This window comes from Vombatus ursinus, unplaced genomic scaffold (assembly GCF_900497805.2).
Source record: "Vombatus ursinus unplaced genomic scaffold, bare-nosed wombat genome assembly UNPS02009918.1, whole genome shotgun sequence".
Classification (NCBI taxonomy): Eukaryota; Metazoa; Chordata; class Mammalia; order Diprotodontia; family Vombatidae; genus Vombatus; species Vombatus ursinus.
Window position 1 is genome coordinate 500,589 of NW_020949696.1, and position 16,657 is coordinate 517,245.

A 16,657-nucleotide genomic window follows, 5' to 3' on the forward strand; every position below is an offset into this window, starting at 1 on the left:
TCCAGTGTCTCTAAGGGAGACAGACCGCCTTCCTGAGCTCAGCCAATCAGAAGACGAGGCTGCGAGAGCTACCGCTCAAAACATACCAATCGCGAGAGAGTGTCGGGCAGCCCCGCCCCCTCCGGAGGTGGGTCGTCTCCTCCGCACGTCCGTGTGGAGGGGTAGGGTGGGGGGGTGAGGGGGAGGCTGCGTGGGCCCCGCCCGCTAGTGGGCGGAGCCAGGGAGGGGCGGGGCTCCGGTGCCCAGCGCGGTCGGGTGTCAGTGTCGGCGTCGGCGGGCCCGGAGCCGCAGGTGGCTGCGCTGGCTGGAGAAGGACGCTGCGAGGGCCGCAGGGAGGTGAGTGGCCGCGCTGACCCCACGGGTCTGGAGGGCGTACGGGTGCCTTCTGTCGCTGCGACTTCAGCTCCCGGGACGGTTGGTGCGGAGGACGAGACCCCGCGTTCCCCTGGTCCCTGTATCCCCACTGCCTCTGGTGCCCTCTGTTCCCCCAGAAACTGGGAGACGGCTCCGGACCCGTCCGTGTCCCCTTCTTTGGGAGAAAGGCTCTTACTCCTGCAGCAGCGCCCCCTCCCCTCCTGGAGCAGCACCCCCTTCCTCCCCTCCACGGCAGCCCCCTTCGGAAGCGCCTTCTCCCCTGAGCAAGCCTCCTCCTCCCCAGCCGTGACCTCTCCATCCCCGTACCCGCCGTTGTGCCCGCACCCCTCCCACCAGCAGTGTCCCCATCCCCGTTACCAGAAGCATCGCCCCATTTCTCTCTTCCTGAAGCCCCTTCTCCTTCTACCGTTCCCCCAACAATAGCTTCTCATTCCCTTCCTGGCAGCAGCCATCACCAACCCTTCTCGATAAAGAGGGCCAACCCCACCCCTTCTGTATCCATCCTCCTCACTCCCCGCCCGTGAAGATGCCAGACCGATAGGCAAAGGGTTGATCACCAATCTGCCCTTCTGCTCAAGGAGACAATGGGGCCTGGGCACCCCGTAGACCCCCAGGGTGGGCATGGGGGTGGAGTGTATTATGGAACGAAACCTGGGACAGTGCGGAGGCTCAAGGTTGGCTGGCTTTGGTGCACCCTTGCCTTCGGACTATGTGTGTGAGGGTCCGAGTTCCTAGGCCTGGGGACCGCGGTCCACCTGAGCTGTGGTGTTACTGGCTGGGCCGCTCCCTGCCCTTGGGGCTGGGGGCATCCTTGCTGGGGCTGAGGGGTTGGCAGGCTGGCACGGGGTCCATGTCCGCTGTGTGGCAGCTTCAGCAGAGCATCTGCTCCAGGGATTAAAATAAAAATCAGATCTTATTCTGTTCACTGACTTGGCAGCTCTACCCAGCAGCTCTGGGGAAGAGGAGGAGGAGGAGGAGGAGGAGGGTACCCTGATGCGTGTGTGTGTGTGTGTGTGTGTGTGTGTGTGTGTGTGTGTGTTGTGTGCAGAGTGCAGTGTGCAGCAAATCCTCCCAAAAACCTGCTTTTCTCCCTGGGTGGACCTGGCAGTGAGCATCTGGCTTGAGCCCAAGCTGGGGGGGGGGGGGGAAGAATAGCTTGGCTCATTAGGGTTTCAGATTTGTAGTGTGCTATACACCACCCCATCCAGTACCCTTGGGATAGACCTCTGCCTTCTGAGAATCACCCAGGCTTACTCTGATTTGGGAGGTGATGGAGGGTGTCTGGGGTCCCAGCCCTGACAGGTTCAACAGTCATAGTATTTCTTCTCCTTCATGGACACCTTCACCTCTAAGCTCTGGGCCACGAGCTCCAGAGACATACGTTCTAGTCCCAAGTCTTCTCCTGCCTAGATGTGTAACTTCCCCTGTCCGAGCCTTAGTTTCTTCATCTGTAAAGTGGGGCTCATAATACTTGCACTAATAATAAATTGCTATGAGGTCAATATTTATAAAAAGCATTGTCTATAAAGACTGGTAGACTTGAAGTCTGGCATTGATATATACTAATAGCTGTGTGACCTTGGGCAAATGCTTCCCCTCTCTGGGCCTGAGCTTGTTATTTTTCAGTTGTGTCCAACTCTCCATGACCCCATTATGGGGTTTGCTTGGCAGAGATGCTGGAGTGGTTTGCCATTTCCTTCTCCAGTTCATTTTACAGATGAGGAAACAGAGGCAAACAGGGTTACATGACTGGCCCAGGGTCATACAGCTAGTAACTGTCTGAAGCTAGATTTGAACTCAGGAAGATGGGCCTGAGCTTTACCATCCATCTGTCAAATGGAGGTGATCATCTCATTCACTGCCAGAGACAAGTTATCTCTTTGGGTCTGTTTCCTTTTCTAAAATGAGGGTGTTGGACAAATGATCTTTGAGATCCTTTCTGACTCTAATAAGCATATGTGTGTGTGTGTGTGTGTGTGTGTGTGTGTGTGTATTTTATATGTGTGTGTGTGTGTGTGTGTACATATATATTTCAGCTACTGAGACTTTAAAGTTGTTTTAGGAACAATATTTTATAAAACTTAAAACACAAAAAAAATGTGATCTGTCAGTCTCTGTAAAATGAGGTGGGGGGAGGGGGAGGTTGGGTAGAAGAGGGCCCTTCCAGCTCTGACATTATGTGTTCTAAGGGCCCTCCCTCCCAGCTCTAACATTCTGGGTTCTAAGGACCCTCCTAGCTCTGACATTTATTCTAAGGGCCCTTCCAGCTCTGACATTCTGTGTTCTAAGGGCCCTCCCAGCTCTGACATCCTGGGTTCTAAGGACCCTCCCAGCTCTGACATTCTGTGTTCTATGGGCACTCCCAGCTCTGACATTACGGGTTCCAACTCTGATATTCCGTTTTCTAAGATCCTAGTCCAACTGTGACATTCTAAGGGCCCTCACATTCTATGACTGGCAGATGAGGCAAGAGAGATTCCATTCCTCACCTAACCCCACCTGGGCTGTGGGAGGAGGAACTTGCTGGCCGGCATCCTCACCCCCATAGGGTGTTTCCTGACCCACATACCAGGCCTGTGCCTTGAGGAGCCTATGCACCCACGCCTGGGAGCGGGTTTGGCCTCTGGGTGTGGTTGGCATGCACCTCCCCCCCTCGTGTGGCTGTTTTCCCGATCCAGCTTGCTGGATAGCTCCTGCCTCCCTCCCACCTGACAGTGAGCATCGCTATCTCTGGGAATGGTACGACCAGACAAATCCCAGACTGCCTGGCTCTGGGTCGTTGCTTAGGGCAGTGGACTTTCAAGTTTGTCTCATTTCTGGTTTGGTTGTGGAGACCTCAAACTTGCAAACATAGACTCTCTAAGTGGGAGTGGCTAGTGCGGAAGTACTGGGCAGTTGTGACTGTGCCAGAATCTCGGAGGTCTGTTCTGACCCATCTCCTCCTGTAACTGCCTCAGGAAGGGGCATAGACTCTTCTAGGGGAAGGGAAGTACAATAGTCCGATGTCCATTGGAACCCAAAACAGCTTGTAACATGAAGTTTTTTGAAGTGAACTCCTTCCGCAGAGCCCTGCTCAGAACTCGGGGCAGGTGCGGGAAGGACAATCACTAAGCATTTGTTAGTGCTTGGTCACAATCTCCCTCCCCTTGGCAGGTTGAGGTTTCTGCCCTTGGGCTTCTCCTGCCCTTGGGGGTCCCCTGCCTGAAGTTCCTCTGCTGGCCCCTCCCCTTCCTAGCTGTACCCTCTCCCGCAGTCCCTGCCCGTGGGGTAGGGTTGGGGGAGCTGGAGAGATCCTGAGGAATACAGTAACCCTTACCTGGCCTTGTGTAGCTTTGAAGCTTTACAAAGGAGTTTCTTTATCAACATGCAGCCAAAGAGACTGGGCAACAATTCTTTTTTTTTTTTCCTTTTAAAATTTGAATCTCTATCTCTTGTTTTTACATAATTTCATTTCCCAATATGTCCCTCCTCCCTTCCCCACCCAGTGAGCCATCCCTTATAACAAAAGAAGAGAGATAGGTGCTGAACTAGTGATTTGATTGGTATAGGGAACTCCCTTAGTAGAAAACTCTATCATTGCAGGTCAGCTAATTTAAAAAAAAAAAAAAGAAGTTTTTTCTACAAATCAGACCTAGAGAGTTGCCTACAGCACTGAGCAGTTAAATGCTTAGCCAGTATAGGTCAGATGCAGGATTTGAACCTGGATCTTCCTGGCTTTGCAGCTGGCTCTCTATCTACTATATATCCCCCCCACCCCGCCAAAAAAAAAAAAAAACCAACCTGCCCCCAAACCAAAAGTCCGCAGAGCAAACCAGGACGCTGGCCAAGGCCAACGGGATATGCAACTTTCCACACTCATAGTCCCCCAGTTCTGCAGTGGAGAAAGAGAGGTATATTCTTCTAGCTCTTCAGGTTCAAGGTTGCTCATTATCATTACACAAGGGTCCATTTTGATTATTTTCTTTTAACAGAGGAAGGGGCATTGACTCAGGAATTGGAGGACCTGAGTTCAAATCCCTCCTTGGATATTTGCTAATAACTGTGTGACCCTGGTCAAGTCACTTAACTTCCCTAGGGCTCAGCTATCACCTGTATAAATTCCCGTTTGGCCTTACAAGGCTTCAGAGGTCACTTACAGCCCTAAACCTCCGATCTTGCATTACTGCAGTCCTTGTTGTTAACATTATGTACAGGGTATCCCAAAAGTCTTAGTGCAGACAGAAACTTGACTGTCTACCACTTTCCAGATTCTTCTCACTTCACTTTCTTTTTTTTTAATAGTATTTTTTTTCTGGTTATATGTAAAGACAATTTTTAACATTCGTTTTTTAAAAATTTTGATTATCTCCTTCCCTCCCTTACCACCTGCTGCCTAGGACAGTAAGCAATTTGATATAGGTTATGTACCTTATTAAGAAATGAACATATTTCCATGTTTGTCTTATTGTTTCACTTCACTTTCACGGCAAGTATGATTATTCCCATTTTACAGATAAGGAAACTGAGCTGAGCAGGTGAAATGACACAGTTTAAAAGTGATAGGCCCGTGCATGACCTGTGGTCTGTGAGCCCCTTTTTGCCCCTATGAGTTATCCTCGGAGTCTGTTTTTGGGAACCCTGCAGCTTGGATGTTCTATGTCTTGAGGTCCTGGTTCTGACCTTCTGTGTTCTATATTCTAGAGTCCTTTCCAGCCCTGACATTTTATGTTCTGTGTTCCCAAGGCCCACTCAATTCTGATATTCTCTGTTCTGTGATTCTGTGAACACTGCCTAGCTCTTTCCTGTACCTGTTAACAAGCATTTATTAAGGACTTACTATGTGCTAAGCACTGGGGATACAAAGGACAAAACATGGCCCTGCCTTCAGGGAACTCACACGCCGATGGGAGGGACACCTGGAAACAGCTGTGTCTGTGGCAGACAGGTTCAGCATAAATCCTCCCTCATTCCAAATTGTTGTCCCCAGGAGGGAAGGGCAGAGTAGGCCCTCCAGCCACCTCTCCCAGGCCCTGCCAGGCCCCCGACCTCTGCCCATGGCCTCCTGTACTTTCATGAACTCTCTGGCCCAGAGGCCAAGCCAGAGCATCCCCCCTTGCTGAGTTCTGCTCAGTTCTGCTGAGCTGGTTCCCCTCCAGGGCAGCACCCTCTCTGGGACTTTCTCAGATGTCTCTGGTTCCTTCCACCCCAGGCTTGGGAAAGAGAGGATGTGGAACATGGGCCTTCCCTTGCCGGAGACCCCGGGAAAGTTATGTCCCTGGAGAGAAGACCCAGGCTGCATCTGAGGTGTGAGGGATTCAGGTCAGACACAGGCTGGACTGGATTCTCTTCCAGTCTTCTCTGAAGCCCATGATCCTACAAGGAAGGGAAGCTGGCTCTGGAGTCTGACTTCTCCAGAGTCCTAGAGGCATAGGAAGAGCTTAATGATAATCACCGTCTCCACTGATGTTGTGTCCTAGGACTCCAAAGCACCTTCTATCATCCAGCCTTTCATTTGAGACTCAAAGCCGCCCTGGGAGAGAGGCCAGGCAGGGGTCATTATCCCCATTTTACAGATGAGGGAAGGAGGGGAGGTCACCCAAGGTCACACAGTCAGAGACTGAGCCAGGGTAGAGACTCCTGGGCCAATGGAGAGAGGCTTGAACTTGGAGTCTCAGGCTCTGTGTGACTGTGGGTAAGTCACTTCTCCTGTAGGCCAGGGTCCTCCTCTGGAAAGTGAGGCCTAGATGGCCTCTGAGGCAGGGAGGTGGGCCAGTGGATAGAGCACTGGGCCTGGAGTCAGGAAGACCTGAGTTCAAATCTGGCCTCGGACACTTACTAACTGTGTGAACTTAAGCAAGTCACTTCATCTCTATCTGCCGCAGTTTCCTCATCTGTAAAATGGCAGTGGTATGCTAAGCATATTACCCAGCATATAGCAGGAGCTTAATAAGTGTTCCCTCACAACTCGAGATGTGTGATCTTGTTACTAGAACCCGGATCTCTGTGTCCCACCACTCTAGGCTGGTGGACTTCTCTGTGGTTGAAGAGTAAACCTGCCCAGTTACAAGACTCACCATTACCTTAGGGCCATCTCACTATCTAGAGAGGTGCTGGTGACATCTAAGGGGACACCCCTAGGGTTGGGGTGGGAAGAGAGACCCTATTCCAGTGTTTAGTAATTGGCCAGTGCTGGATAAGTTCTTTAACTTCCCCAAGACTTAGTTTCTTCATCTCTACAATGGGCACAATAATATTTGCACTGTTTCCCTTACCATAGGTGTTGTGGGGACAGAGCTTAGTGAACCTTGACATCCTATAGAAATGGGAATTATTGTCATAAACAAAACAAAATTGCCTTTGGATAATGTTTTCTCCCTCTGAGAGTGTTTTATCTGCCCACATCCCCAGGGTGGTCCTTTAACCCCCCTCACTCCGAGCTTGGATAGTTGGGGATCTGACCCACTGGGTATTTTACTGGATCATAGATTAGCATCAGAAAGGATAGTGCAGTCTCCTAATTTTACAGATGAGAAAACTGAGGCCAGAGAGGGGAAGGACTTAGCCAAGATCACCCAGGTAGTTAGTGGCAGAAGCTCGACTTAGAACCCAGGACTCTTCCTAACCGGCCCCAGCTGTTCCTCTTTGGGTTGGTGGGTATAATCCCCCTTGCCCTCCCCCCCACACACCCAGGAGCAGCTGTGGGTGTGCAGAGAGGGAGGTGAGGCAGGAACCTTCTCTCCCCAGTCTGGCCTCCTTCCTGCCGGGGCCCCAGCCCAGCACCCAGGTGTCAGGCCCCACACAACAGTCTCTTGTGCGGGCGGAAGTGAGCTGGGCTGAGGCCTCACTGCCCCGTCTCGGTTTCTGCGTCTCCTCTGGGAGCATCCACCAAACTCCTGCTCCTTCTCCGTGGTGTCCCCCGCTCCGGGAGTCTGAGGATGGAGAAGGCTAAAGGGCATCTGATCCAGCAGCCCCAGGTGAGTCCTGGCAGCCACGGCATTGCCCCCTTGGGCCTCCCTCCTTCTGTCAGGGTCATGGCAGCCACATGGAATGAGGATGTCCCCTGGGCACTCCCTGATCCTGGAGTTTGAAAAGGGAAATGGCATCTCTTCCTGGTCTGGGGGGGTGGGTAGGTACCACGGGTAAGCAAGCTAACCTTAGAGATCGGGGGAAGTGAAAGGAGGCCCACGTGTAGATACCTAACCAAGAGGCAGGAGTGAGGCTGTTGATAACACCCACATCACCGGGGCTCTGGTTGATTCTCTGTGACATCTCAGACTCTGTGCAACATTTCTCCTCTGGCCGAGAGGAGCCAGTGTTTCTGCCTGGCTCTAAAGCAACATATCTTTTACCTCACGCCCCCCCCCCCCACTCCCTTCTCCTGGCCTGCACACTATGTCTGCATATTGCCAGTGATTTGATTGGTTCCTCTGTCTACTGTCTGTACACTGCCCAGTCCAGACTTGAAAATTCACGGAACAAAGAAGGTCAGAGCTGGAGCGGGGGAATAATCCTAGAACAAAGAATGTCCGAACTGGGAGGGGCCTTAGAACCCAGAATGTCAGAGCTGGGAGGGCCCATAGAACACAGAATGTCAGGGCTGGGAGGGCCCTTAGAACACAGAATGTCAGAGCTGGGAGGGCCCTTAGGACACAGAATGGCAGAGGTGGGAGGACCCTTAGGACATAGAATACAGACTGTTAGAGCTATTATGATCTTTAGAACTTGGACCGGGACTGTCAGACCTGGAAAGGCCCTTATAGATCATCTGCTTAGAGGCAACTGGTATCACAGTGGATAAAGCACTGTGTCTGGAGTCAGGAGGACCTGAGTTCAAATTTGGTGTTAGATACTAGCTGTGTGGCCCTGGGCAAATCACTTCACCGCTGTCTGCCTCAGTTTCCTAATCTGTAAAATGGAGATAACAGCACCTACCTCTCAGAATTGTTGTGAGTATAAAATTAGATTATGTTTGTCAAGTGCCTCATGGAGTGCCTGACACATAGTAGGTGTTATAAAAATGCCTATTCCCTTCCTTTCCCTCTCCATACCCCTCATCTGCATTTTACAGATGAGACTGAGGCCCAGATGGGGCAGTGACCTGCTTGGGGTCACACAGCCAGGACCTGTCCTGGTCCTCCATCTCCCCCTACTTCCACCTTCTCCCCTCCCCTACCCCATCCAGCCATCCTGCCAGCTTTCAGGGTGCTTGTCTCTGTTTTTGGTTAGTTAGAGTATCTCCCTAGAAAATGACCCGGCGTTCCCCAGCTGCTGCAGGCACCCGGCTTCCACTGCCTCATGCATTATGAATCACTCCCCGGCTCCTATGACAGCCACCAGGGCCCGGCTGGGAGCAGGTTTGCCAAGAACATCAATACTGCCCCCACCCCCACCCCAGAAGGGCCCTTAGCGTGTAGAACACTGATTATTAGGCCCAGAAGGGCCCCTAAAGACTAGGCAAGCCAATATCCCTCCCCCATTTTACAAATGGAGAAACTGAGGCCCGGAAAGGCAAAGGAGCTTCCCCATTGTCAAACTGTGAGTTGGTGATAGAGTTGGGAAGTACCCTTCTCCACCTCGCACTTGGTACTTTGCCTGCCGTGTAACAAACGTCATGCCACGCTTAATAAATAATTGCAGCTTGCTTGACTGAACAGTCAAAGAGGGGAGAGATCTTTCCCTAGAAGAGGGAGCAGACCTATGGCACCTTCCCTGGGGTACAGGGAACATTCTAAGCCTTGGGATACTCTGCTGACCATAACCTTGCTGTCTTCTCTTCAGGACACCTGCCTGCCAATCACTACTCTGGCTGAGACTGATGGGACCTCAGACCAAGACAACCCAGATGTCTGAGCCAGGGCCTGTCCCCAAAGGCCTCCCTCTTCTCTCTCTACCTCCCAACCTGGACAGGCACCGTTTCTCTCCTCCAACCAGCTTCCAGGAACCGGGGGGGAAGGAAGTGCATTCACCAAGCCCTGTCTCCTCCCAACTTTCAATTCCTCATTGGGTCCCCCCCTTCTCCTCTGCCCTTAGGGATGAGGAAAGAAAAACAGACTGGAATTCTCCCCCCTCCTCCAGGGGCTGAAGCCAGGGCTGCAGCAGGGATTGACTGGAGCCGGTTTCCTCTAGAGTGAGTGACCACAGGAAGGGTCTTCAGGAGACTGGCCAGCAACCACAATGTCCTATTTCGGGGAATACTTTTGGGTAAGTAAAGCCTCTTGTATTGCTAGGGGAGAGGTGTGCTTGCAGAGGCTGAGCTTTGATTCTGGTTGGGGTTTGGTGCAAATGGGTATCAGTGGGATGGAAAGTGCTGCCCAGGGCTAGTCTTTCTACTCTCCTGAGTGAGCCCTCCCCACCAGGGGGAGAAAACTCTAAATTAGTAGAAGAGGAGCACCCTCGGATGCTGTTCTTGGAAAGCCCCAGTCTGAGGGAATAGGGGGTTGCCCTGGAAAGAGATTTTAGAACTGGTTTCAAATCCCAGGTCTGATATTTCCTGCCCACCAATCTTTGGGCAGCCCTCTCTGAATTTCTGTAAAATGGAGGGTTTGTACTAAATGACCTATAAGGCCCCTTCTAGTTCTCAAACCCCAGGGAGGGAGGATGAGGAAGACATAAGGCCTCTACCCTTAACCCAGTTGGAAGAGCAGGAATAGCCCTGGACTTGGGGTGACAAGGATAGGGTTGGGTGGAGAATGAAATCCAAAATGGTGGGCAGGTTCAATCAAGGAAGATTTCCTGGAGGAGGGTTCTTATAGGAGGGCCTCTGGCAACAGATCCCTCCACATCTTCCTACGGGATCTCCTCAACTGGAATGCCAGCAGGGCAGGGGACTCTCTGAGCAGGCCTCAGGGCCCTGAAGTTCCCAGGGCTAGATCTAGACGAGGTCTCTGCTCCCTGGTTGCCCCCACACCTTGGCTGCTCTTCTGCCATGTCGGGAATTGTTCTGGGCTGAGGGAATTTCCAGACCATCTCTGACCCAGAAGTGATTGGGGATTTTTCCTTGTCTTCCCATCTTTCTCCACCTTCCCCTAACTGACTCCCCCTCTTCCCGGGAACCTTTGAGGCCACGGGACTCCTTAGAGCTGATTTCCCATAGGGAAGATGGGGGCCATCCGTTGGGGAAGATGGGGAGAAACGGGAAAATGTAGACTGGGGGGTGGGCTTCGGCCCTCCTCTCCTAGTCTTTTCTACAAGCCCACTAGCTCTGCCAAAGGGAGACCCAGGTTGCTGAGTAACTGGGTTGCCCCTGGCAACAGAGCTAGGAAAAGGCAGCTCAGCTTCTCAACCTCTGCTTAACAGCCTGGGGCCAGGTTCCCCTTCCTTAAAGGGGCCATACTCCCTCTCCCCCATGCCCACCACAGGGTCTGGAGAGCAGCCTCACTGGGGATGGAGGAGAAATCATCCATGTGCCCCCTTGCCCAGAGGAAGTAGGTCTCTTCTCTTCCTTCCTTAGAAATGAGATGGGGTGGGACTGCTGGGTGGTGCAGTGGATAGAGCATCGGCCCTGGAGTCAGGAGGATCTCAGTTCAAATACGACCTCAGACACATAGCGCTTATTAGCTGCGTGACTCTGGGCAAGTCACTTAACCCCAATTGCCTCACCAAAAAAAAAAAAAAAAGAAAGAAAGAAATGAGATGGGGCTTTGAGATCCTGTCATCAGTGAGCACAGCTGAGGCTCATTGAGAGGAGGGGTCGTCCCAAAGGTCACAGAGAAATTCATCTCTGCTGGTTCCCCAGACCAGGGCTCTTGACAGACCGTGGTGCTTCCTCTAACTTTAACTTGGGGTACCGCTCCTCAGCAGCCTGGGGCCTCCTGGAAGAGACAAGGCTTTGGGAGAATCATGAGAGTCAGGCTGGTAGAAGACAGGATCAGGAGTCGAAACCTGGGTTCTGGTCCAGGGTCAGCCCCTGACTGTGTGACCTTGACCAAGTCCCTCCCTCTCTCTGCACCTCAGTTTCCTCATCTATAATAAGAGGGTAGGACTTTGTAGTCTTTCAGGCTGCCTTCCTCCTGTGACGTTCCATGGGTCACTTCAAACAAAGGGCCTTCTCTCCTGTCCCTGAGGCCTGTTCCCAGTGTCGGTACCCTTTGGAACCCCAAGCCTAGAAGGAGTCTCATACCCAGTTTGTGGCTGTTGCCATTGCTGCCCACCGAGGCTGGGCTTCAGAGCAAGGGACAGATGGCAAGCAGGGCTCATGGCAGGGGGCCTTCCTGGGTCCCGATCTGGCCACTGACAGCAGGCGCCCATCACTGCCTGACTCCGGCTGGCCCTGCTAAGAGTCCTGCAGCCCTGTTGCTCAGGGTGCCCACTACCTGGTGAGCAGTTTGTAGCGGGGGCCATCCAGGCAAGGGAAGAAAGGGATGCCTGACTAAAAAGAAAGTCTAGCAGGCAGCGTGCTTCCAAGGCAAAGCTTTCTGAGTCCTGTTGTGGCCAGAGTGCTTTACAAGGTTCCATGGGAGAGAAAGAGCTGAGTGGAGCTAGAGAATGCCAGAGCTGGGAGGGCCCTGAGAACATGGTATATCAGAGTTGGGAGGGCCCATAGAACATGGCATGTCAAAGCTGAGAGGGCCCTTAGAACATGGCATGTCAAAGCTGAGAGGACCCTTAGAACATGACATGTCACAGTTGGGAGGGCCCTCAGAACATGCAGCGTCAGCTGTGAGGGCACTTAGAATGTGGATTGTCAGAGCTGGGAGGACCCTTAGAACACAGAATGTCAGAGCTGGGAGGGTCCTTGGAAACCACTCCTTCCACTGCCCTAGTTTTAAAGAGGAGAAAACTTAAGTCCAGAGAGAAAGGGACTTACCCAAAGTCTCACAGCCAGTTAGTGTCTAAGGAAGTACTAGGACCTAAGTCTTCTGACTCCCAGCCAAGAAATCTTTCTGTTACCTATTGCAGCCTCCCTTCCCCTTCTCTGCTCTCCTTCCCTCCCTTTTCCCTCTTTTTTCCTCTCCCCTCCCCTCCCCTCTCCTCCCCTCTTTACAGGCTCACAAGAAAGATGGGCTCTCCCATATGGAAAGATGACTCATAGTATGAGACATGATGTGCTGAGTACCCCATGGACTGAATAAACAATGAATTCTGTGGGGCTCAGAGAAAGGAGAGGTTACTGGTGACTGGGGAGGGCAGAGGAAGCTTCCCAGAGGAGATGTGCCCTGAGCTGGGCTTTGAAGTCATTATTTGTTCATCATTTACTTTGTGCCAGGTACCTTGCTAAGCACGGAAAATACAAATAAAAGGAAAAAAATGTAAAAACCAACCACAGTCCCTGCCTTTCAGGAGTTTACATTCTGGTGGGAGAAGACAGCTCAGAAAAAGGATCTGAAAGACGGGGAGGAGGGGGCTGGAGGACCCCCTTTCCAGGGGCTGGTGGAGAAGTCCAGATCAGAGCCAGAGAGGAGGGAAAGAGTGAGGGCGGCCGGCTTGTCGACTTCCTTGGGAACAGACGCTCGGGGAGGAACTCATCAATGAGAAGACTGGGCTGACGGGGCAAAGGGGGAGCTTCCAGGGTGAGAAGGACTAGGAAAGCCTTGTCACAGAGATGAAGGAGGACCTCCCATCACGGAGAATCTTAGATAAGCATGCTTACGGGGTGAGGAGAGACCGATTGGAACTTAGAGTGTGTGAAGGGCAAATGAGACTCGGGAGATGGAGGTTGGGGGTAACTCGGGAAGGGCATTGAATGTGAGGCTTAAGGGGTTGAACTTTCTTCTGTGGGCTATGGGGAGCCATAGAAAATGTTTGGACTCGGGAGAGATTTGATCAGATGTGAACTTTAGGAAGATGAATCTAGAGGCCTATGGAGGGACAGAGACTGGACACAAGAAAAGAGGTTGTTGCAATCATCCAGGGGGACGATGAGGGGATGAGACTATGGGATGGAGAGAGGATGAATAGGAGGAATATTCTGGAGAAAGACCAGGATTTGGGGTGTAATTGGGAGGAAGTGGTTTCTGGCCTTGGTGGTGGGGAAGATGGTGGGGCCTCTGGCAGGGGTAGGCATGTCAGTAGAAGGGATGGGTTGTGGGGAACATGATAAGTCTGCAGCAGCAGAGGGTTTCGCCAGTTGTGTCCATTCCCATGGAACCCAAGAGAGTGGACATGGCAGTTAGCATTTCTTTGTGTCTTCCCCAGGCCCGAGCCAGCCTCGGACTCATACAGCAATTTTTCCCAAAAAAGACTGTGGAAAATTCTAATGGATTGTGCCTGGCACAATGCCTGTGTCTAGTAGGTGTTTAATAGATGCTTATGGATTGCTCGATTAGTTAATAAAAACTTACTGAATGAATTGAATCGAGCTGCGATGTCAAGAGGCATCAGCACCGTGACAAAGGTCTCCAGGAGAGTCGATGGCATCTCAGAGAATCAGAGCATGCAGATGGGAAGGTTGTGGCCCTGGTCAGACCACAGCTGGAGTATCCTTTCACTTCTGGGTGCCTCGATTTAGGGGGCACATGGATAAGCCAGAAAGGAGCCCAGTCCATAATTGGCGACTAAGAAATGCTTGTTGATTGATCAGCAGGGATGGGGAAGGGCTTTCAGTTGAGGTCATAAGCAGAGCAGTTAAAGGAGCTGGAGGTATTTGGCCTGGAGAAAGAGAAGGCTCAGGGCTGGCGTGGTGGCCGTCTTCTGCGTGGTCGAGCCATGCTGTAGCCTCAAAGGGCAGCACCTGAAGTGAGGAGGCCCGTGTAGGCTGGACCTGCAGAGAATCTTTCTGCTGGAGCTCGTGGTATCTCCTCAGAGGTCTCCAAGCAGAAGCTGACTGGTCACCTGTCAGGGCATGGTTTGGATTGGAAGGCTGTGCTGAAGTCTCTTCTGACTCTGACGTCCTGGGATTCTGGGTTTCTGGATTTGGGGAGACTCAGACAGGCCACTGGGCAGACCCCCTAGGGCCTTTGGATGCCTGCCTGGCACAGGCCAAGCCTGGGGGACTTGGCTGGAGTTAAGCAGCAAAAAGAAAAGCTGTTTTGTGTGACATGCCAGGCAGAACGCTGAGAGCTGGAGTCACAGGGATTGATGTGAACGGGCTCTGTTCTAGCAGGTGCCTGCCAGGCAGCCTGCCACCCCCACCCCACCCCAGTCTGCTTCCATCCCGAGCGCTCCCTGTTTCCCCCTCTGGACTCTGGGCCATCTGTCCACCCCACCCCCAGCCCCTACCACACCCCAGCCCTGGGAGCTGCTTCCATTCCCTGCTCCCAGGCCTGCCAAGGCCCTCCTCGTTCTGCCTTCTCTACCAGGGACCCTAATCGTAATCTGACTTTACCCCTGCCAAAGTTCACGAAATCGTGGGAGCAAGGCCTGGAAAAGGACCCGAGAGATCATCTAATAATTCATCTTAACCCAGATCCTGCCTCAGGCCTTTACCAGCTATGTAACCTTGCTTGTGCCTTGGTTTCCTCATCTGTGAAATGGGGATAATAACTACACCTATTTCACCAGGTTGTTGTCAGGATCAAATGAGAGCATATGGGAAAAACACTTTGCAAACCTTAAAGTAGTATGGAAATACCAGCTGTCATTACAGTAATGATAGATGTTACTATCATCACAGCACAGGCCAGGGAAGGTGTGAGGTTCTTTGCTGACAGCCAAGGCTGTGTTATCTAGGGGAAGGAGAACTTAGTGCCTAGGTTCAGATTTCTACTCTGTTCCTAACTCTCTGTGTGACTTTAGGCAAATCCATTTCCTGTTCTGAGTCTATCTATAAAATGAAGTGTTTTAGTTGATTTTTAAGGACCCTCCCAGCTCTGACATTCTGTGTTCTAAGAGCCCTCCCAGCTCTGATATTCTGTGTTCCAAGGGCCCTCCCAGCTCTGATGCTCTGTGTTCTAAGGGTTCTTCCAGCTCTGACAACCTGTGTTCTAAGGGCCTTCCCAGCTCTGACAACCTGTGTTCTAGGAGTCTTTTAGTTCTGGCGACCTGTGTTCTAAAGGTCCTCTCAGCTCTGATACCCTGGGCTCTAAGGGCCCTCCAAGCTCTGACAACTTGTGTTCTAAGGGTCCTCCTAGCTCTGCTACTGTTCTAAGGGCCCTTCCAGCTCTGACATTCCATGTTCTAAAGGCCCTCCCAGCTCTAATGCTCTAATTCACTGCTCTGTCACTGAAAAGCCCTGAATGCCTAGCCCGTACTGGGCTTCAGTTTCTCCTTCTGAGAGCTCTTACAGAAACATCAACTCACAGAAGGGCAGATTTGGACCTCAGAACACAGAACAGAGAATGTCCAAGTTGGAAGGACCCCTAGAACACAGAGTGTTCAAACTGAGAGGTCTCTTAGAACATGGAATGCCTGAGTTTGGAGGGCTCTCAGAGCAGACAACAGAGGGATCCAAGATGGTGGGTGCCTGGGCTGATTCACAGACAGACCATTCACTCCCATTCTCCAGGGGGAGAAGAATCATGGTTTTGATGTCCTGTACCACAGCATGAAGCAGGGGCAGGTCTCTACCAAGGAACTGGCTGATTTCATCCGAGAAAGGTAACTCTGTTCTCACCCTCAGCGCCCCCACCCCCACTTCCAGAGCCATCCTTTCCATTTCCCATGCTGTTGTCCACTCCAACCCTGGAGCAGAAAAAGAGAAAAAGGATCACTGTTGTCCCTAACCGTCCAACCTTGTTGCTCCCACTGGCCTTTCCAGCCACCAAATCCTTGACCTTTTCTGTCACTCCAGGGCCACTGTGGAAGAGACCTATTCCAAGGCCATGGCGAAGCTTGCTAAGATGGCTGGCAATGGGACCCCGATGGGGTGAGCTGGGCTGGGGGGAAAATGAGAGGGAACCTTGTCAGGGAGCTGGGAAAGAAATGAGGAAAATGGACTCCATGGGTGGTTTGGCACAGGCCCCTTGGGGGAAAGGGAGTGAAGGCATTTGCACTAGAAGCATCCTTCATCCCTGAAAACAGTCTCATCACATGATAACATCTGTCCAGTCAGTAACAAAACCTACCAGTTTGGGCAGATGTTTCTAATTGGTCTTGCTTGTCACGTGAGACTCAGAGATTATGGACATATCCTCTTTATTTAGAAGGGGACTGGTATGTGTGTGTGCGTGTGTGTGTGTGTGTGTGTGTGTGAGAGAGAGTGAGAGAGAGAGAGAGAGATGAGGAGAGGAACCCTCTATGAGTGTGCCCAGGACCACGTGACTACTGGTTGGTGCCCACAGGACGTTTGCCCCGCTTTGGGAGGTGTTCCGGGTGTCCTCGGACAAGCTGGCGCTGTGCCACATGGAGCTGACCAAGAAGCTGAATGACCTCATCAAGGACGTGGTCCGCTACGGGGAGGAACAGAGCAAAGCCCACAAGAAGGTGC

The 16,657-nt window shown here is 52.1% G+C and overlaps 1 protein-coding gene across 4 annotated transcripts in view; it reads left to right on the plus strand.

Annotated features, from left to right (window-relative positions):
* Positions 1-269: 269 nt before the first annotated feature.
* The window catches only part of FCHO1 (FCH domain only 1), a 57,425-nt gene continuing 41,037 nt past the window's right edge, over positions 270-16,657 (plus strand). For 2 of the 4 annotated variants that reach the window (XM_027853166.1, XM_027853170.1), the window contains exons 1-5: positions 7,136-7,328; positions 9,385-9,555; positions 15,737-15,828; positions 16,022-16,096; positions 16,512-16,653. In XM_027853166.1, the coding sequence (XP_027708967.1) occupies positions 9,529-9,555; positions 15,737-15,828; positions 16,022-16,096; positions 16,512-16,653 (336 nt within the window). In that variant the 5' untranslated portion in view covers positions 7,136-7,328; positions 9,385-9,528. Of the gene's footprint in view, positions 337-7,135; positions 7,329-9,384; positions 9,556-15,736; positions 15,829-16,021; positions 16,097-16,511; positions 16,654-16,657 lie in introns of those variants that run through there. The other 2 variants (XM_027853167.1, XM_027853168.1) reach the window with 2 other exon arrangements.